Source organism: Dermacentor variabilis, unplaced genomic scaffold (assembly GCF_050947875.1).
Source record: "Dermacentor variabilis isolate Ectoservices unplaced genomic scaffold, ASM5094787v1 scaffold_13, whole genome shotgun sequence".
Taxonomy (NCBI): domain Eukaryota; kingdom Metazoa; phylum Arthropoda; class Arachnida; order Ixodida; family Ixodidae; genus Dermacentor; species Dermacentor variabilis.
In genome coordinates, this window is record NW_027460291.1 from 35,699,964 (window position 1) to 35,720,699 (window position 20,736).

Here is a 20,736-nt window from a genome sequence, read left to right on the forward strand (position 1 = left end):
AACGCAGCAGGCGGTGACAGCCCGCATGTCTTTGTGATGGAGCAATTCGAGTTTTCGTCGTTGCTTTCGGGTAAGACTGTAGAAGTTATAGCCGTATACAGCCCGTTAATTTTTTTTTATTCACATACCCTAAGGGCCCTTTACGCCCATTACACAGGGTGCTGAAAAAACCCAATAAAGTGATCGTATTGCATAACACAGTGAAAAATCAGAAAAGCACAAACAAACATGCGCTCAGGAAAACAGGGAACATATTTATTAGTAGAACAGTCACGAGGTGACGGAAAGTTCACTCCTCAATTCCCCAGTTATTGGACACGATGCGGCGGATTAGGTGGAGTATCTGATGACAGGTCTGAGTGATGTTGCGAAACCATGTTCCTGCCCCACCATCTGCATCGATGTAGATGCCTAGAACTGGAACACTGTCTTGCTGAGATACTTGCTCGCCGTCGCAGGTGAACGAAAATTGCGAGGCAGAAAGGTCTGCTTTCGTGCCAAGTACCACGAAGTTAGTTTTGTCAGCAGAAGGCATGAGTCCGACCTCCTTCAAAAATGTGGCAACGGTGTGGAGTCCGGTTTGAATGGCATCGGACTGCTCGCCGTCGGAGCCTCCGTTGGTCCATATTGTGACGTCGTCCACATACACACTAAAGCGAAGTCCAGGTATCTCGGCCAGGCGATAACAAAGTGGTGCCATCACCAAGTTGCATAGTAATGGTGAGAGGACTGCGCCTTGCGGCACTCCCACTCGTGATTCCTTCGGTGTGGAAAGTGTCTGCCCTACGCCAGCTTAAAAATCTTGGTCATAGAAAAAGCCGCGTATGTATGGCCAGAGTTTGCTGTGATACCGGCGCCAGCAGCGGAAGCGAGGATCGAGGGGTGAGGTACGGAGTCAAACGCCTTGCGTATGTCGACCGTAACCAAAAGCTTCACATCCAAGCAATGGCGAGTGTGTATAAAGTCCTGCGAGAGTAGTGCCAAACTGTCTTGCGTGCTGTGCCGATGATGGAAGCCAGTTTGGCAGGCATGGAGGATGCTGCATGTTGCTTTCGACGTGCCAGTCAAGGCGACGCAATGCCATTTTTCCATAAGTTTTCCAGCCTAGGAAGTCAGTGATATAGGCCGAAGGTTGCTCAGAACAGAGGGCGATTTTCCCGGCCTGAGAATGGGGATGACCGTTGATAGCTGACACAAATTATGCAGCTTCCCACTGTCCCAAACCTGACTGAAAAGATGAAGTTCCTCCAGGGTATTGTCGGGATGGTTGTGGAGCATAGCTCATGTAACGCCGTCCGGACCTGGTGCGCTGGACGTCTTAGTGGAAAGCAATGCAGCGCGAAGTTCCGCCTTGGTGTAAGGTGAGTCCATGCCATCATACATCGTAGGTGGGCTTGGGTTTGAAGTAATATTGGAAGGATCGTAGGAGAATGGGGGTTCACTGGGAAAAAAGTGGTTCCAGCAACGTCTCCAACTTCTTGTGCGGTGATTCGGAGGGAAAGAGCTAAGTCTTCTCCTGCTGTACGAAGGTGGGTGCGTTGGGATAGTCCTCTGAAGGTGCGACAAACGCGGTCGGCTCCTGTGTGGCTGTCGAACAATTTGAAATGCTGTTGGCAATTTTCACGAGCCATTTGGTTGGCGTATTAGGTTGAGCCGGCAGTTGCGCGGTAAAGGCGAATTCTGTCAAGCATGGTTTTTCTGCCGGCTAGATAGTTATCTTGTGCTTCTTGTCTGGCCACCCAAAGGTGGAGGGGATGTTGTTCGGGGACTGGCGTGGAGTCGGTGTGTTGTAAAGTACGTGTGGCATTTCGTCTGGCCTATTGCAAGCGGTCAAACAATGGCCGTTCTGGGGAGAAATCCCTGACTGCAGCTCTGAATGCGTCCCACTTAATAATGGGAACAGGTGAACGGGCCTTTGCGCGGCTCAAAGACGTGAGTTGTATTCGAATAGGGAAATGGTCGCTGCCCCTGGTGTCTGCAAGGACATTACAGGTACCCGAAAATTTCTGGGAGAGCAACGTAAGTTCCGGTGTGGTAGCTGATTGAGCCGCATGTAGAGGATAACGGGTGGGCCTGTCTGGCAAATTGAGCAATGAAAGGTGAACTCGCTTTGCAGCTTGTAAAGTCGATGAACCGCGCGCACTATCGCGTCCATAGCTCCACGCGCGATGTGCGGCATTGAAGCCACATCCAACGACACAGACATGGGAATGAGGTTTGGAGTTTAGGCAAGCCATGAAACGTCCGTGCCACCGAGAGCAGGTTTCTAGCACACCGATGACACAGGCAGCGGCTGGGAGCCAAGGTACACAAGCACTGTTGTGATTTCGCGAGTCACTGTGTTTAGGTGAGACGTTCATACTTGCGTTGCTGGTATTGAGCGTTTCACCAGAACGTGAGAAATACCGGGCAGAGTTTGTTGGCGAACATAGCGGACTGGTATCTCAACCAGGAGCTGTCAACATGTCATCAACAGGAGCTCATCTGTCAACACATCTCAACCAGGAGCTGTTGTCTCCTGGTTGAGATGTGTTACCAATTTTTTCATTGTTATTATTTCTGGGTGCTTTGGGAGCAGGGGTGCGAGTGGATGGGAATGTCTGGCGATGCCGAGCGATGTGTACCTCGGCTGGGAGCGACGCTGTTCCATGAGCTGTTTCTTTAAAGGGCAAGAGTTATCGGTGGCAATGTGCACGACTTGGCAATTTCTGCATATAGGAGGCTCATGGCAACCATCTATCTCAACACGGTGAGGTGGACGGCCACATGTGGTGCAGCACGGTGTCTCTGACGGGCACACGTCGTGGGTATGTCCGAGCAGGTGGCAACGGGTGCAGACCCTCGTCTTAGGGCGAAAACGGGTAATCTGCTAGTTATGTAGGCGGTGACGATACGCGGGAGTGTGGGCTTGGCGAATGTGACCAGTACGTTTCGGCCTTGTTTGTCGAGCGGACATGCGGCAACCAGCTTGTGAGTACAGCAAGCAATTTGTGTGAGCAACGTGGGGTCATCGTCTTTAACGTCGAAACCATGAAATATGCCCCTCGCATGGTTTAGCGGCGTTGCTTCGTACGGATAGAATGCGAAAGTTCGAACTCCATCTTGAATGGCTATTAGCCCGAGAAAACGGGGTATGAGGCAGGGGTTCGATGTGTCAATAGCGATGAGAGTTGCCTTGGGCTGGGTGCGGAGGCGGTAATCTTGTGTTTTAATGCCTCCAATGGCCATGACACGATCCTGCAGCGCTCCATGAGGTATTTCCGACACAGCGAAATGCTCGGCATGTCGGAGCAGGGCCGTTTGGCGTGTGCGAGTCCCAGGTGGCAGAGCAGCATTCAAATTTGATGCTTGAATTTTGGTGCGCTTTCGCCGATGCTACCATGGGCGGTTCTCAGCTTCTGCTGCGTGGGAGCTCCACACTGCTTGGAAGTGTGGCGCGATTGACGGGGCAGAATTGCTGTCGCTAATGTGGTGTTTCTGCGGTTGAGTACATCGAATGGGTTAGGAGAACAAAATCGACTGACCACTGTGCCATGTGTGTCTGTTAATTCAAAGGCAGTTAGTTGCAGCGATCATTGTGCGCTCGTTAGTGGCGAGGCCGACATGTCCATCATCACCTGTGCCGCCACGAGTTCGGGGGCATTAAATGTGGGCACTGAGTGGTCCTGCGTTTGCGTAGTATTCATTCACACTTGGGTTGGCTTGATTGCCGAGTTGGGGGCTGGTCCGGGATGCGCGGAATGGTTGGTTCCATGGCATCACAGCTGATGTTTCGTTTGAGAAGAAATTGCTGCTGGCGGCATGCATCCGGCTCAGCAGGCGGTGGTAGGGTGGCAGAGGATGGCTCGGGAGCAGACGACAGCGAGAAGGGCACCGGAACCGGAAGGCGAGCGGGGCCGGCGGGGCTCTGTTCGCCGTTCATCTCCGCGATCACCGCCACCGTTAAGCTTATCGCCGAAACGGCGGCTACGCTTGCCTTTCGGTGCCTGTCAGTGCCAATCGGGAGGTCAAAAATTGTTGGAAAGTTGTCTACGAAGGCTGGAGGCAGGGTGAACTATACTGGTTGGTCCAAGAGCCGAGTTCCGAAAGCGTTCAAGGAAATTAGGAAAAATTCACGGAGCGTTGCGAACATGCGGCTACTCACTTGCGCGCTCGCAGCGCCCTCGATTCCATTGTAAAACGGGTCCGTAGCCGCTGAAGCGCGTTACAGGACGCGGCAGGTACGGTGTTCATGCGGGTGACAGTGTGCTGTTTGTCTGCGTAGCACAAAGACCACACAGGGGTAGGTGGCCGCTTGAGGCGTTGTTGAGCGCCATACTTCCTAACCTCAGACAGGGTTGAGCATATATATATTGATTGCCTAACATGCGAAATCGCATCGTGGCAGAAGCAGTAAACTTTAATTGAATTATGGGGCTGTATGTGCCAGAATCACAATCGGAATATGAGGCACACCGTAGTCGCAGACTCATAATTAATTTTGACAACGTTTCTTTAACTTGGCCCTAAATCTAAGTGCACGAGCGTTTTTTTTTTTTTTTTGTTTTATGTTGCCCTCCTCTAAATCCGGCTGCCGCGCTCGGCATCGAACTAGCGAGCCACAGCCGCAAATCTACCACGGCGGCACACAATTGTTGATTTGACATATGACCGCTTCGGTAGTGTCGCCGAGACCGTACGATGCGCTTTAATGCGTCTCTGCTTCTGCGCGCCGTGTACAAGTTGACCGCTTGACAAATGTGCAGTGTTTTTTTTTCAGAAATAGCAGAAACGTACCGTACCGTGCGTTGGACTCAAATTTATCCCCTTTCCACACAACCACTCTCGTGTATTAGCAGTAGCGTTTCCTTGTCCACTCACGTCCACTTTTCGCTATGAAAAGGTGACGTGAGAAAGGTAGTGGCAAAGAAAACCTTGCTTTAACAATCAGTGCGGCCACAAAGGTGTCTGCATCTGGTTTTCCCGGTCTTGTTGTTTACCGAGCAATGTACACTTGTCTTAGGACGCTTTGAGGGGTATAAGTACGCTTGCGAGGACTGGAAATAAAGATACTGAAAGTTAGCGCTGTGTGTTTGTCTAATTTGCCTTTCCGTATCCCTCTCATTCTGCCTGTGCTACAAGAAAGTAAAGGGCTCGATATACATAAGCCAATGTAGCTACCCTGTCGACTAAACTGTAAAAAAAAACATTCAGTGAACCTGCGAATGTGTCTTAATCGTCTTCATGTTTCTGCCACAACCGTTATAACGTGTCATTACCCACGCAAAATCAGTGGTGATGTTTAGGCGACCAAAAAAGATAGAAACAAATAAATAGAAAACTAGTGATAGGAGGTAACAACGCATCCGAATGAGAATACCAATGTAACTTAATGAACGCTTCGTGAGCGTGTAGGCTTTCGCCTTCATGCTCTTTACCGTTTGCGAAAGTGACTGTCAACATTTTTTTCTGAGGCTTCATTTTATTTAATCGACACTTGTGAGCATGCTTCATGCGTATATTCAAGAGCGATAGCAAACTGATGATGTCACAGCCTCTTTAGAGCAATAATGCAGGGTGAATGAGTCTGCTTAGTTTAAACTGCTGCGCCTCTCAATCTGTCATTATTACTGACACGATTGCAGCATATGAGTTGAACGATGGCTCTTTTTGAAGCCCACTGATGCTGTTTCAAAACAGCAATTTCCCGAATGGCTCGCTAAACCGTTATCACGCCATTCTATTTCAAAATTGCACAATGTACACTTTCCCGTGTTTATCACGCCTTATTGCTGCCTTCATGTCCACAGCTTGAATGACATATGCCGCACGTCACAGCAAATAGCACAGGATCATCCTCTCACGTATCTAAGCCAATCATTCGCTGCAAACGCCCCCACCCACGCTACGTTAAAGAGACGCGCGCGCCGTGTCTTCGCTTCACACTTCGGTTTGTGGACGTGGTGCGCGAAGGTGTGCTGTGCTTTTTTCGTTCATCCGCAATGTCCGCTAACCTGTACAGCGTTCCCACAAGCCCGTCCTGCGGCTTTGTCCGTTCAGTTGCGAAACATATTAACATCGATCTTTGTGTCAGGAATCTGGATTTCTCTAAAGAAGAACACCTCGACGACGAATACGTGAAGGTTTGTGGCCGCTTTCGCTGCTGTTTACCGTTGTACTCTTACATGGCGCGTCTTGTTTGTTTATCTATTTGATTAATTTTTGGAGTACGAGGTGATTATGCGCGCATACTCAGCGATTAAAACGAGGTAATCGGGCCGCACGATGACTGCCGCTCTTTGCGCCACATTCAGCTCTTGGTGGTCGAGCAGAATGTACTCGTGAAGTGACAGGCTCCGCATAAGTTAGTTCCACGCGATAAATCTAATGGCAAATGCCGAAATTGTTTTCCGGTTGCCTTTCCCTTATTATTTTTCGCGTATACAGCTGGCAGGTTTACGGTAGGCTGTTGCTGCCCGGTAACCTTGGCGATAGCCCGAAAATTTAGTGATGCTGTCGTTCCCAAGGGACGTTGGTCCACAATATTGCTATGGGCACATCTGCCAAATTGCTCAGAAACGCTCTTCTGAAATAGTTCTGTGTCATGCTTTCCTCCTTCCCACATCGATTTTTCACACCGGACTCCATTTCTATGCGTGAACATTTTGTCCTCGGCGTCATTGCAATTAGAAATGGCCTTGCATCAGCTGCGGAAATTTTTCCCTGCACCTGCACGCTATCCACCAATTTTTTTTTTTTTTTGTGGCACCCTTTGCTAGCGTGTCTAGAAGGCGAAACACCAACGGCTTTTATACCACTTCAGAGTCGATACCATTCGGTTCTTGATTTATTCATTTGTTTGCAAATGCGGTAGGTCTCGCTCACTTTATCAGCATTTGCGAACTTCTAGTAAAGGCTACAACACTCCCTAGGGTTTAGCTGCTCTCAATTGCGTTGTCAAGCTGAACCTCTGTTGTATCCAGGCTATTCAGAATGAACGACGTTTAACTATTTCCTCACTGTTTTATCTCCGTACGCTGCCAGCTATTTCGTTGCAGCTTCAGTTTGTACACTTGACTTCCTTGTGACCTGGCGTTCAATTTACACATTAAATTGTGATAGTACGTGCCAAATCGACGATCTGATTACGAGGCTAGTCTTGGTGGTGGACTACGGATTCCCTTTGACCACCTTGGGTTCTTTAACGTACACCCCATGTACGGTACACGGGCGTTCTTGCACTGCGTTGTGCAACCCCATCAGCGCTAAATAGATTGGATACTTCGGTTCCCCATCATTTCAACTAAATTAGTCCTTAATGTAGAACTAGTGAAGCCAGACTAGGGTTCCGCAGAATGTTGTCGTCATGAAAGCAGCCTTGCTTTGCGAGTATCGCATGCACCATTTATTTTAGGCTCCTTTATTTCGCTCCTTTTTTCATCATTTTCACCTTGACGCGGTAGACGTCTACATCACCGTGAATACTTGCACTCGGTCCAATGAATACAATACGGGACTCTCGAATTTTTTTTAGCTTGGGAACATCGACCGCACATGTCGGCGCCCTCTAAAGGCCGGAACCCGTGACATTGGTGATTGCCCACGCAGTTGCGTACAGCTCAATCCCAAGTGAACGTCTTTTGCTTAGCGGTTCGGTTAGGGACGTCCGTCCCTGCCAGCACTATGCGTGGTCCTGTTCGCAGAATTGTATTCGAAATGGTTTTAGGCGCAAAAAAAAACGGACAACAGAATGGAAGAGGACATGCGTCTTTTTTATTTTTTCGCCTCAAACCATTTCTGAAAACTATGTACCACCTAGCCTGACAGCAAACGTTACCGTTCACAGAAATTTGCAGAACAGAGTACATGCATGAAAAAGGTGTTATCTGCAATGCACTTTACATTCTTCTATGGTGTCTCTCTGCATTTGCGTCTCCCATGCAATTTATTCTCACGCGTGTTGTAGTAACGAATTCATGTGGACGATGGGGCCTCACGGAAAACGCAAGGCGGGTGCATTTCTGAAAGTACAAGCGTAGCAGGCTGCGTTTGCATTCCTGTGGCTTGTGCGCTTGTGCGTACTGTAGCCGAACTCGCCTGGACTCGACAAACATGCCACAGGATCGACGTTTGCCCTATATGGAAAGCTCTGGTGGTCGTACGTACAGCTTCCATGTGCTGCGCGATTACGTTACGGTTCACGCATTTTAGTCTAAAGCTTCATCCCAGCGAATAATAGCGGTTTGTTTGTATCTTGCATCTCTTATCACTTATATGCGTCTATCATTCCGCTTTTGTCGTCAGTACCAATGTTCATGACTGTTTTCTGCTGCAAAAGCTAGCTGGCTGACTACTATGCGCCTAGATAGAACCTTGCCTTTCACGAATGTGCTGTTAGTACGAATAGATCGAGGTGCCCCGAAGTCTAGCGTGCAACTTTTTCCTTTATTCCGGAACTAAACCCGCCCGCGAGATTACATGGGCTGTTTTCAATTACCAAATGTATTTAATTGCTGACCACTAATTCTTCTCTTGCGTGACGTTACGCGAAAGATGTGAAGTTCTGCGTTATCAAAGTAGCACTAATCATCGCAAGGGCTTTCATTTTGCAATGTCATCGCGAGTATGTTTCATTTTTTGCAGACAAATCAAAGCTACCTCGATAATTGGTGCTTCATAGAAAATTACTCGTAGAAGTGCTTGAAACCGTTCTATGCTTTTCAGGAAGCGCACAACGAGCGTGCGTTAACTACGAACTTTCAACGATTGTGTAACTTTAATATCGCGCACGTCGGCATCGTTTTTTCTGAGATTTCTTCTTAACTCTGCACGTTTTTTTTCTTTTTGTTACCGGTTGTGGAGGCGCTGTTGCGTGATCACACTGCCGAACATTACGCCTTCCGTCCTGCCTTAAGGTGTAGTCGTGCTTCGCTGGTTCACTGTGCCTGTGTGCTCGGACCACTTTTAAAGCGGACCTTCATTTGCGCCTTGTTTGCGATGGTTGTCTGCTATCTTTCGCGATGATCCGCTCTCTGTGACAGTAGAAGCCGAGGAAGTGGCCGACATTTTTTTTCTGTGCGCACAAAGGCATATGTTAAGTACATTGCATTCGAATGCAATAATCTAACACCGACCAGAGAATGGCAATTCTCTAACGAGCAAGAATGGGAGGATGCGGTGTCCGGCTCGGACCCAGCGGTTCAACTGCAGGCTTTGTAAGTCGCCGACAGACAGGGCCTCACGACCATAGCAGGTGGCACTGCAAGAACTCGTCGGACGGCCACCCCACGCACACTGGAAGCCCACTTAAGCCAACCAACTCCTTTCTGCAGACGAAATAAAGTTCTTAGCACCACCTTCCGCGTACGTAGAAGGCAAAGGCCATGAGGAATCCTCGAGCAGAGTGGGAACGTCGTCAATACGCCGCGAAGCGCAGTCTAGAACGCGAGCACATGCTGGCCGTAAACACAGCGTAAACGCTGAGTGGCGCTCATGGGCGCAGTGAGCACTGAACATTTCGCCCAGCAGCTGCTTAGAACGCGAGTACGCAATTTCTCGTAAAAGCGAATACAGGTGGCGCTGATATGAAGTGGCGACTCGGCAGTGGAACCACGTAAAGTCGTTTTTGATGCACACAAGTACTTTCAAAGCACGTCGTTTACACTTCTCGGTATGTGGCATGTGCCATAGACAGCTTTGTCAAATGTGTTGGAGCGGCACGAGTACACGTTAAGCGAGGTGTTTCCGAGTGCTCTCTAGAATATATTTGCTTACTTTCCCATTCTATGGCGATCGCATTGACTTTTTTTTTCTTGCAGCTTAATCCCTTCCTCAAGGTGCCCACTCTGGAGGATGGTGGGTTCGTCGTTCACGAGAGGTATGACCCTTACGCTAGTGTCGATATAGGTCGACTGGACCAACTCGTATGCTTTGCCAACACCTAACTTCATTCCACATTTTCCGAATAGTTGCAGCACGGAAGGGACCACCACATCGCGAGCAAGTCCTGTCGGCATGCCATTAGAATAACAAAAAGAAACGTCGCCGTCGAGGATTTGTTTTATTTATGTAACAATCGCAAACTCTCTTGATGAGATTAATATGCAGGCAATCTTTCGCGTGGTTATCCTATTTCCTACCCTACAGCGTGACCATTATAAAATGTATTTTCAAGCCTTGCTTTACTGTAAACTGGCTGCAATGTTGCAGAGTTGGTGCGGATTCCCGATTCAAATTGGCAGATGGAACTACGTTTCCAAAAACAGAGCCCACAGGATGCGCCCGGCGTTTTGTTCTTCCTGTCTTCACCAGGCACTGCGTATTTGTACTCTCATTAGTGGCTTTCTCAGCGTTTGAAAATGTACACAAATATCACGGACGATGGTGAGACAACATGCACCTCCGTGTGCTTTCCCTTGATTAGATCTTCTTTTACTACCCAATGAGTATTCTTTCCACACCTGGCTATGAAAGCCAAGCGTTCTTTTGTTTCCTAATATGGATTGTACGCGCCTGCTGGTGCGAGTTGTTCGGCATTTCATACTCACTGATGCACTTTCCCACGCTTTCTGTATGGCGGATACCTATACCTCATGTCGACACTTCTTCCACAGCACTGCTATCGCCTACTACCTGCTCAGCAAGTACGCTCCTCAGTCCCAGTTGTACCCACTGAGCCCGAGACTGCGCGCCCGTATCGACCAGATCCTCGCCACCATCGCCAGCTCTATCCGGCCTCATTTCGTGGAATTTTTCGTAAGCACTCCAAATATTCTCGTACACCCTTCTCCGTTAACTACCCGACATCCAGATCGCCAGATTGTACTACGGTTAGCGCGGTGAAAAGCTAGGCGTTACTTAAATCCTCTTATCTCTAGCAGCGTACGCAAAATGCGTGAATAGGACTACAAAATGGCGTACGCGTCATGTGAATACTCCCACTAATTCTCCCCCCCCCCTTTTTCTTTTTTACATCGTACTCAGTCGGTTAAACCGCGAAAAGAAACCTCCCTTCCAATGCTGCCGGTGCCCTTCAAGTATTTCGGCCTAAAGTCCTCTTTCGGCACGATCCTCTTTGGTACCTGACCTTTGTTACGCTGTACACATTCGCAAAATTTTCGAAAGCGCTCGCTCATTTACAACTATATTGTCTTTACATCAGGCTCCAACACTCGGAATATGCCAGCAAATTCAGCAATAGTACACAGGTAGCCTCCTGACTAACAAGTCCAACGAAAGCATCGAAGCTGCAGGCAGATTAACGTCGTAGAGACCCCCCCCCCCCCAAAAAAAAATGGTCTCATACATTTCCCAATCTGCGTGAAGCGAATCATTCGTGATGTACTTAAATTAGTACACAAGCAAATGCAATGCACATCCGTGTTTCCGTCGTAAATCTTATCAGACGTGTTCTTTCGCCCAATGTTTGTTCTGCACTTAACCATTCACAAGCTACGCAGACAGATACAGATGCTCCCTGAGAGATGTCGATTCTGTGATGACGCGACGGCGATCTTTCACTCTTGTCTGGGGTAGCCCTATTGCAAAACCCAGTGTCCAGTGCCACGCCGAATTATTGCGCCCAGCGTGGTGCGCTGGTGTACTGGGAGGCGCTGGGCACTGGTGCGAGAAACAGCTCTACCGCGTTAAATACGCGGAGCCTGGCCACCGTATATAATTTTTTGAATGCAGAAAGCAGCAGCGTTTTAGTGCAATAAAAATAAAGGCCAATAAAAATGCCTGTAACAGGTATTCGATCGTCGGACCTACAGATCCAAGCCGGTACTTTACCACTACGCCACGCGAACTTTTATATTTCTTTATTGAATGGAATTAAGCGTAGTGTCAAGCCAGTTGCATTACATTTGAACATACATGACACACAAATGCACACATAGCATGCAGGCCAATGAAAGTTTCACCTTCTCGCAAAAACATGCGCCCAGACGCGAAATCCATTCAGGTACGGGATCAAAGGTAGCAACCAGACTACACGTTTGAGCAGTTTCTTCTGGGAAGTTAGACCTTGTAGAGCGAGGTGGTTCGGTATGTCTGTTGATCATTCGACTTCTCCATAATTAATAAATTCCTCATTTCATAAACAAATCGTGTTTTACTGGCTGTATTTTTGAAAGGAACGAACGCCAACATATGGGCATAAAGGGAGAACTTGCGATGTCACGATCGTGAAAAGGCCCGTCCACGCTAGCGGCAAACAAGCCGTAACGGCGCACCAGTCTCCGGTGCCGTAGAACATCTGCCGTGCGAGAGGTGTCCAAAGTAGACAGAAGTTCGGCTGGTGCGCACCGGCCGAAGATGCGCGCCTCCGCCACCGGCGTCGCAAACATATTTTGCTTCTGCTACAAGCAAAATTTCCGCCAGATAAAGCGATGTGCAAATTGTACATCTTATGAAACAAGATATCCACTGTCAAACGTTAAACCGGAACGAGAGCTCAGTTGTTGAGCTCGGCTGCAGTGCGCGGCTACCGACGGCAGACGACGGGCTCGACTGTGCTCGCATCGCAGCCGGCGACGGTGTCGCTAATATTAGCGCCTTTTCTTCTTTATGAATTATTATTGCGGAGAGCTACAACATCGGTAATACAATATTGCGGCTTGTAAGCGTCGGTGATTCATTCCGAAGCGCCACCAGCTTTAGCTTTGAAGTGAAGACAAGGCCTAGCGACGATATCGGCGCGGCCGAGCGATCAGCCGCGGTGAGGCTGCCGCCGGTGCCAGAGTCGGTCGCTGATTGGCCACTTTGCTGTACGGCTTACTGCCGTACAAATGGGTCCCGACCCATCCTCTCTGCGGCAAAGAAATCTTGCCGTTCGCCAGCAAAACCACCGTCGAACGGCGGCCCGCGAAGGGAAACGGCGAGTTGCCGTGCCGGTAAAGTGGACGCGCCTAAACAGTTTTAGTATCACAGATACGTCTCGCACAGAGATGGTAGATGCGCTATCACCCAGCAACCAAAACTGCCGCCTGTACCAAAAAAAAGTGGCTCTCTGTATTCAGTAGTGTGCTTGGAAGTGCCACAACATTGATTTTACACTTACGATCCGTATTTTCACTTCAAAAAAAGTCTTAAATTAACCGCCCACCCGGGACGCTGTATGGGCTGTTACTGCCGATTTCGATAGCCGATTCTTGCTCGTCACGAAGGAATACGCAAGGTTTTGTTAGTTCAGTGATGCGTTTCAATCGACACGTCTGTCTAGTCATTCCTCCGTCGGAGAAGCGCAGGCTACTGCTGTCAGCCTTCGGCGACGTCACATGTATGACGCGTCACATCGGCGCTCGTCGCTTCTTGTACTGGCACTACAGACGGGAAAAAATGGTTTAAGACCACCGAAGCGAAAGCTGAAATATAGCGATTTGTCTGTGTTAAGTACGAACCCCATGCAACCGATCTTGCGCGCAACCAGCGACGCGATGGAGTTGGCTGTCGCGTTCGCTCGTCGCCTACAAGTCGTACCACATGCGAGCGATGACTTCGAGCGACGTCTCCCCAGTGTTGCCAGTATGAGGGCAGCAATATAGGCGCGGAAACTAGCGTGACGCGTACTTTATTAACTTGAGTTGATGTATTTTACTGTACAAAGCAGCATAAAATATTCCTGAAAGTCTTGCAGTAGGGTCTCCTTGCAGGTATAAAAATTTAACCGTTTCCTCGTTCCGTGCGACAATCGGAAGTACTTGAGTTATTTATATCCAGTTCCGGCTTCGCGTTATTGGCTCATCGCTTATAGCACTTCCGGGCGACGAATTTTAGATTTGCACAACCGAGCGATCGCGCGACAAGACAGTCGCGATCTGTTCACGCGATGGGCCGATCCGTCGAGCGAAGCCGTCGTTTGTCGCTTTCGCGTACAAAATCGCGCTCATGGGGTTTAGCCTTAAATCTCTGCTCGGGCAGCTTGCGAAAGCTAAAATGTGTATTTGAGCCTCAGAACCTTCGTTAGTGCAATAGGAAAAGTGGTAGCGCAACAATCGCCTCAGCTTTGTTATCGGAGCTATAATATCAATCAGCGGTACCCTTCGAACTCTGGGTCCGTTCGAGCGCATGTGAACTTCTGGATTTCATGTCCACTCCGCAACACTGCGACAACGGCAACAACATGCAGTGATCGGTTACGTCCAAACTACTAAAACGCGAGGCATCCTCTGGGCTTGCGTGGTTTTGTTCAAGAATTTAGCCATCTGCCCAGTCAAAAGGGAAAATGCAAAAAGCGAAAGTGATCTTCAGTGTCAAATGTGCATGCATAAACAGGTCAACTCACGCACCTTTATTCCAATCTGCGACACGAAATAGTTTTTTGACCCCAAGATATAGCGTTATTTAGGACAAGAGACTAGTATCACGCAATGAAATTGTATAAAGAGTTTCATATTCCGCAGCGCTCGTCCTTGCGTACTGGAACCAGCGCGGCACAAATACAACCAGCGCAGTTCCCAGTGCGAACCAGCGCTTGTACAGCACAAACCAGTGCGCCCCAGTGTCATGGCATTGGAACCAGCGTCTCGTTCAGTGTGACCCAGCTCTTACCCACCGTTCTCACTGGTGTCCCAGTGAGTCCCGCAGCGAGCGAAAGAGTCTCCAGTGTCAAAAAATGCCCTGGTTTCGCACTGGAAGACGCTAACCAAAAACGGCAAAAGGGAGGATAGTAAAACTGTATGTGCACACAGAATGGCGGTTTGAAAGAACATTACGTTTGAATACTATTCGCCCTCATTGGACAGCTTCAGAGAGCGGGGAAAGAATAAACGAACAAGAGGTGAGAAGGGTTATACGAGCGCTCACTTCCGAAATTTGTGACACATGAGTACAAAAGAGACGTAACTTGCAAAAGAAAACATAATACCGGTCAATGGCAGCACTACGTTAGCGTCCCTTTACTCATTCTGTGAAATGATTCAGTGAATCTGCTGGAAAACGCAGTGTTACCCCCCCCCCCTGACATCTAGAGCTTGCGCATGGGTTTTGTTGCTGTTTCTTTTCCCTTGTGTGTAATTTTGAAGCGAGGGCTTGAGTTTTCTATTCGCCATTGCCCTTAGCACACTGTTTTTCCTCGACACAGCCAGCATGTTGGCGACACCAAATTGTGTGCCCGACCTGTCTTCCTACTGTGCGGAATTTTTTAAAGCAATGCCAATTCGTCACTTTTGTCAGAGCTTCAGCGCCCACAATCGGCACAATGTGTAAATATTCTGAAGGAAAGCTTCGAGGTTGAAGGTCATCCATTGGTATGCTTCTATTCCAAAAGCAATTCTTCGATTCGTTGAGAGTCGCTTCAAGAGTTTCTAACGTTAGTCTAAGTTATTCTAGTTAGTATGCTCTTCAGCTGGAACACGCAACCTACGGATTGTTCCAACAGAAGTTTCGGAGCACCCTCGCCGATTTACTTTGACTGTCGGTTGCTCACGAGCCTTACAGGTGAAAGCATTCGTTTTATATTTTAAAAGAGCTTACAGTTAGAACCACCGGAATCCGTCAAGAACTAAAACTCTCTGCCGTTTCTGTTAATTGCTTCCGCATCATGGCTTTAACGAATAAGGACGGATACTTCAATTTTATGAATCGTCACTCGTGTAGGAATAATTACGACTACTCATAGAAAATGCATTCGTCCATTTTTTTTTTTCATGACGTAACATTCAAGCATTCTTGGAAGCGTCAAATACCATGCCAATGATTTAGTGAGCGTCGGAACGGTCGATACGTTCGTATCACGTTTAGAACCCTATTTTCAGTTATTAGACTAATTCCTGGGATGACGAGCGTTTGGTGCACGTTGTAGGCGACACCTTACACCAACCACTCATTGTGAAGCGTGCTCATTTTTCTCTACTCCAGATAGGCAAGTGACATTGCTCTAATGTAACAATACCTATGGTCACATTTGTTCCCTGAGTTGCATCACTGCTCCTCTAACCCACTTTGATGTTTCCTTTTCAGTTTTCTTTTGTGCTGTGCTTCAATATGCTCAAGTTGATATACCATTGATTGCATGTGATTGTTAGTCATTGTCTGATAATCTAAGTTTTCTGTTCTCCTTTTGATGACTAGTCGTTTACTTCAGCATTACCCTCTGATGTATGTATCCTTATGTGCCCTGTCCTGTATAGGCCTGGTGGGGCCTACAGCATTGCCAAATAAAACCACTGTGCTTGTCGACACCACGAAGTAGATGAAGCAGTATTCACTGCGGTATTTTCCTAGTAGCATAACGAAACTTGCTCAGGTAATATTACTGAGCTGCAAGTCAGGACTCGGTCCTTTATATGGCCCGAATCGGTATGCTTGAGGTTCCCACATCTTCGGGTACGCTGATGGCTATGATCGTTGCACGTTCCGTGTGCTCTTAAGTACCAGTAACCTTCCTTTACGTAATCTGTTCAGTTCATTCGTAGTGTTTCGTGTTTTTCTGCAGCGTCGGTTCTTCTGCGACAACAGCGCGCCCACCACAATGGAAATAGCCGCCTTCGAGGATACCGTCGTTAAAGCGTTAGAGCATCTCGTCGGCGATGGCCCGTTCGCAGCTGGTGACGAGCTTACGCTCGCCGATCTGTGCATCATCGCCAACCTCGCCGTGGCTTTCACAGTAAGTACAACTTGCCTATTTGTCCTGTATTGTCATTCACACTGATGAGGGTGCAGCATGTTTCTTGGGTGCGGCACATTCGGCTTAACGGTGCTCTTTCGATCTATGCGATTTCACATGACGCTCTTCCATGCAGCAGTCAAAACGGAGCATTGCACTCTATGGCTGACAAACTTCCGAAGCCGGTTCCAATGTGCATTTTCCCAGCTTTCCTTCATAAGATTCCTACCTTCCGTTCCCGCGTCTAGAATACTTCCTTGCGTTCGCTAGTAACTACAGGTATGCAACTATAACTCACCCAGACGGTCCTTACACTTCGCTCCATCGCTTGTTACTACCGTTTAGAGGTGTCTATTTTTTAAGGCGACACCGTCCGCGCAACGAAGCCATGTTCCGGCCGGGGAATGTTTGTTATAGAAAATGCGATTCCACGCGTGATGAACTACTTCGCTGCTATTAGGGGCAGTACGAACGACGTTGTTCTCTTACAATTTTTTTACTCTTTTCCAGAACGGCTTCATCGACCTAGCAAAGTTCCCCGCCTTGTTAGATTACTACGGTCGGGTCTCAGAGGCGCTTCCCTACTTCTCTGAAGTCTTCGCAGACGCCGTCGATATCGTTCAGCGGCGCTTGCAGCAGCTCATTCAATCTCCTTCAATCTCTGAAGAATCGAAAGGCGAAGAGCCAATGGCAACAGAAGAACAAATGACGTCGGAAGACCAGGAAGAAGAAATGGCACAGGAAGAATCAATTAAATCGGAAGACAAGGAAGAATCAATTAAATCGGAAGACAAGGAAGAATCAATTAAATCGGAAGACAAGGAAGAATCAATTAAATCTGAAGAGAAGGAAGAATCAATTAAATCGGAAGACACGGCAGAGCAAATGAATGGTGCAGGTAGTGTGTGAATGTCGTGTAATCTACGATACAGCTAATAAAAGAAGCCCGTAATCTGAGTCTTTTATGCTTTCATTTTCACGGATCAGTAGGCATCACTTACGCATTTATTACCATTTTTGTCTCCCCAATTTCCTGCATAAGCAAGCCTCTGTATACAATTCTACAATCCTTGCTACGAACAAATTCACCACTTCTCCAACTACTAATAGGCCTCCTTATGGAAAATTTTATCTTCGTGCCCCTGTAATTCTGCCAGAATTAACTCATTCAAATATATGAAATGTTTTCTTTTTTTTTTTTTAGGGAGTACAAAGTAACATTGGCCAAGCTGCAAAAATATAGATTATCCTAGGATACAACAAAGGATATTAGGTCCCCAGGAGGATTTTCAATACAATTATCGATAATTATACATCAGCACAATTATTATACTTTTCCAGTCCTTACTTGGAGGGCGGAAATTTTTATAGAAGAGAACGTTACTTTATAGCACCGCATTCAGTTACCAGTGTGTGTTATGTCTCGCGTAACTATTTCTTCCACGTTATAAATAAAACGCGAGGAATATGGAATAGCCTTATGATAACGTGTGCAAGCGCTGCGATCGCAGCGGTACCAGGTGTTGGTCGGATGAAAAACTATGTTCAATGCCTGGCTCGGTGGCTACGTGAACGTGGCGGTGCGTCGGTTGGCGTGGGTCCCTGCCGGCTGCCTTTTACGTGCGAACGAATCCAATACATTCGGGCAGTCGTTTCTTTCGAGTCATGCGTGGGACCGCTGGTTGCGTGCACGCGTAATAATTATGCAGCTACTTTCATGTTCCTGCGTTTTCTTATGACGCGGAAAAACATTTACGCGAGGCATAACACGCTGAACATGATTGAATAGGGTGTTTCCAAACGCAATTTCTGTTCTATCAAAATTCGCGTCCTCGGTTCAGTAATTAAAAAGTTCGCTTAGTGGTTTCATCTAATTATCCATAATTCCATCATAAAAAAAATCCATCTGCCACGCTACGTCACTACTGAAAGCATTTCATTGGTTCCGTCCTCGCCTATTTTAGGAGCCTCGCTAATTATTTGAATTATGGGGTTTTACGTGCCAAAACAACGATTTATCAGGCACGCCGTAGTGAATGACTGGACTAGTTTTGACCACCAGGGGTTCTTCAACGTGCCCCCAATGCACGAGGCACGGCCACTTTTGCATTTTGCCTCCATGTAAATGCGCAACCTCGTGCTTAGCTGCGGAACACCATAGCCGCTAAGCCAGCACAGCACGTGAGGTTGGCTTACGCTCTCCGAGACAGCCGGCATATTCGCATACTTCCACAAGACGTGCCGTGAATTAAACTATCAGTCATTCGTACTGTTGCGGAATTATGAAATATGTGTGTAGCATGACACTCGAATTAAAGAAACGCGAAACATATTGCAGGGTTATGCGTTTTTTCGTTTTGTTATCAACGCTGACGTGACATTATCCTTCACTAAACCGAAGTTGTCTTCGTGTACTCTCCCGCGCTTTCCTGACCGTGGCTGCTGCTCTCTTGCCGATTACCCGATACATGAAAAAAAAAGACCTACGTGCCTCATGTTGGGATCGAACCTCGCCTACCCAGCCCAGCTTATTCTCCTCTGGTGCGCTGCTGGTGCCGTATACGAGCATGAATATACCGTGAGAAAGGACAATTTTGTCGCTGAATACAATGAACGACATGAATCTTTGGCAGATTCAATACCGCGATGAACGCGCACGTCTTATTTCCGAAGCCTCTCACATTCATAATAGTGGCGAAGCATGTGTAAGCCTCCCCTCCACTTCTCTCCTTCCAAAGGAAATAGCCTTCCTATCTAATGATTGCAATTCATTGCCCCTGCGCATGATGAATTTGTTGCTTTTGAGCTTTGAGATATCGGTACAGTATACATATAAATGCTGACTGAAAGAATAAAGACACTTCGCTGTGAGTCAGCGCTGTAGTCTGTGTCGCTTTCTTCGTCCTGTTGTTTAGCCCTGTTTTCTTCTCGTAATCCTGTCATGTATACACACGCTCTGAAGCCCCTCCGCCCCCGACACTGTGTTCCGGACAGCAGCAGCCCCAATGGGAAAGTTGAAGGAAGCAGCAAAGAAAGCTTTGGTTTAAAAATGAAAGAAAAGACTACAGTGAACAGAGTGAAAAAGTCACCAAAGCACAAAAGGCAAAGAACGCTTTTTAGACTACTAAGCCGCCAATTTGCTACAAACTAAAGGAGCCGGGTCACATAGCAGCAAACTGCATAATGGAAAGTGTTGCGTTTTCGTATGTCAATTGCTGCGTACAAAACATCAAGTTGATGGAGTCTTGCATTCTTGACCTGGTAATAAATTGTAAACCATGCGAAGTACTGCGCGACTCGGCAGCAACAATAGGTGCTCTTTATCCACCGTATCTGTCACCATCCGAATACTCAAGCACTGTGCATTGATCTACTAGGCTGTGCAAGAACAGAGCGAGCGCTTGCCAGTCGTGACAGTGGTCATCGAGGGTGCTTTCGGTAAGTTAACCGAAGCTGCCGTTTCACACACGCTCTCTAAATGCTATCCGTACTTGTTTTCAAACGTATCAGATATGTTATTGCGAGGGAGGGCATTTTTTTCAATGACCGGGTTGTGCAAGCATTAATCTGTCCAAAGGCGCGAGAACTGGCAACTCGACTGACTTCCGAGAGTTTCACTATGAATTAAGCACCCGATAAGATTGTGGTGGAAATGGATGAGCGCAGTACAGACCACCGTGGTAGCGAAAGGCCCGAGACCAGTCAGCCGGAGGATGTCTCGCGAACCGCACAACGAAGATGTCCTTGAGAATGAGTTATTGCCGCCAGTGTCAAATAGTTTAATTACATTCTAAGTGGAAATAGAGAAGAGTTGGCTACTGAACATGTGAAGCACCCCACCATTCAGGCGATTAGAGAGCGCCAGAGAACAATTACACCGGGAAATAAAAATACTTATTTCCAGCTGAGAAGCGGTGTGTTAAAAAGCGCGTAGTGGAGTGTGATCGATTAGTCGTTCCTTAGAAGTATCGCGCAGACTTGTTGCGGCTTTCCCATGGCAGTTCGCGGTCTTGTCACCTTGGTGCCAGGAAAATGGAGCAGAGGCTGTTACAAGAGTTTTATTTGCCGGGATGTTTTAAGCACATGGAAGCTTCATTAAAGCATTAATTAAAGTACGCAATTTCTTTAATATGAAGACACTCATCTCCCTC

General features: G+C 47.7%; 1 protein-coding gene across 1 annotated transcript; it reads left to right on the forward strand.

Annotated features, from left to right (window-relative positions):
* The first annotated feature begins 5,941 nt into the window (after window positions 1-5,941).
* LOC142566614 (glutathione S-transferase 4-like) lies at window positions 5,942-17,529 on the forward strand. The gene is made up of 5 exons (XM_075677454.1): window positions 5,942-6,122; window positions 9,798-9,856; window positions 10,593-10,734; window positions 16,415-16,585; window positions 17,096-17,529. The coding sequence occupies exons 1-5, from the start codon at window positions 5,982-5,984 to the stop codon at window positions 17,492-17,494; spliced, it is 912 nt and encodes a 303-aa protein (XP_075533569.1). The 5' UTR covers window positions 5,942-5,981; the 3' UTR covers window positions 17,495-17,529.
* The last annotated feature ends 3,207 nt before the right edge of the window (window positions 17,530-20,736 follow it).

Bases quoted from the DNA above. Each gene is read 5' to 3' on its own strand.
- LOC142566614 (XM_075677454.1), top strand. From the start codon at position 5,982: ATGTCCGCTAACCTGTACAGCGTTCCCACAAGCCCGTCCTGCGGCTTT. The intron at 6,123-9,797 runs GTTTGTGGCCGC...TTTTTCTTGCAG, and splicing joins TCGACGACGAATACGTGAAG to CTTAATCCCTTCCTCAAGGT. The intron at 16,586-17,095 runs GTAAGTACAACT...ACTCTTTTCCAG, and splicing joins ACCTCGCCGTGGCTTTCACA to AACGGCTTCATCGACCTAGC.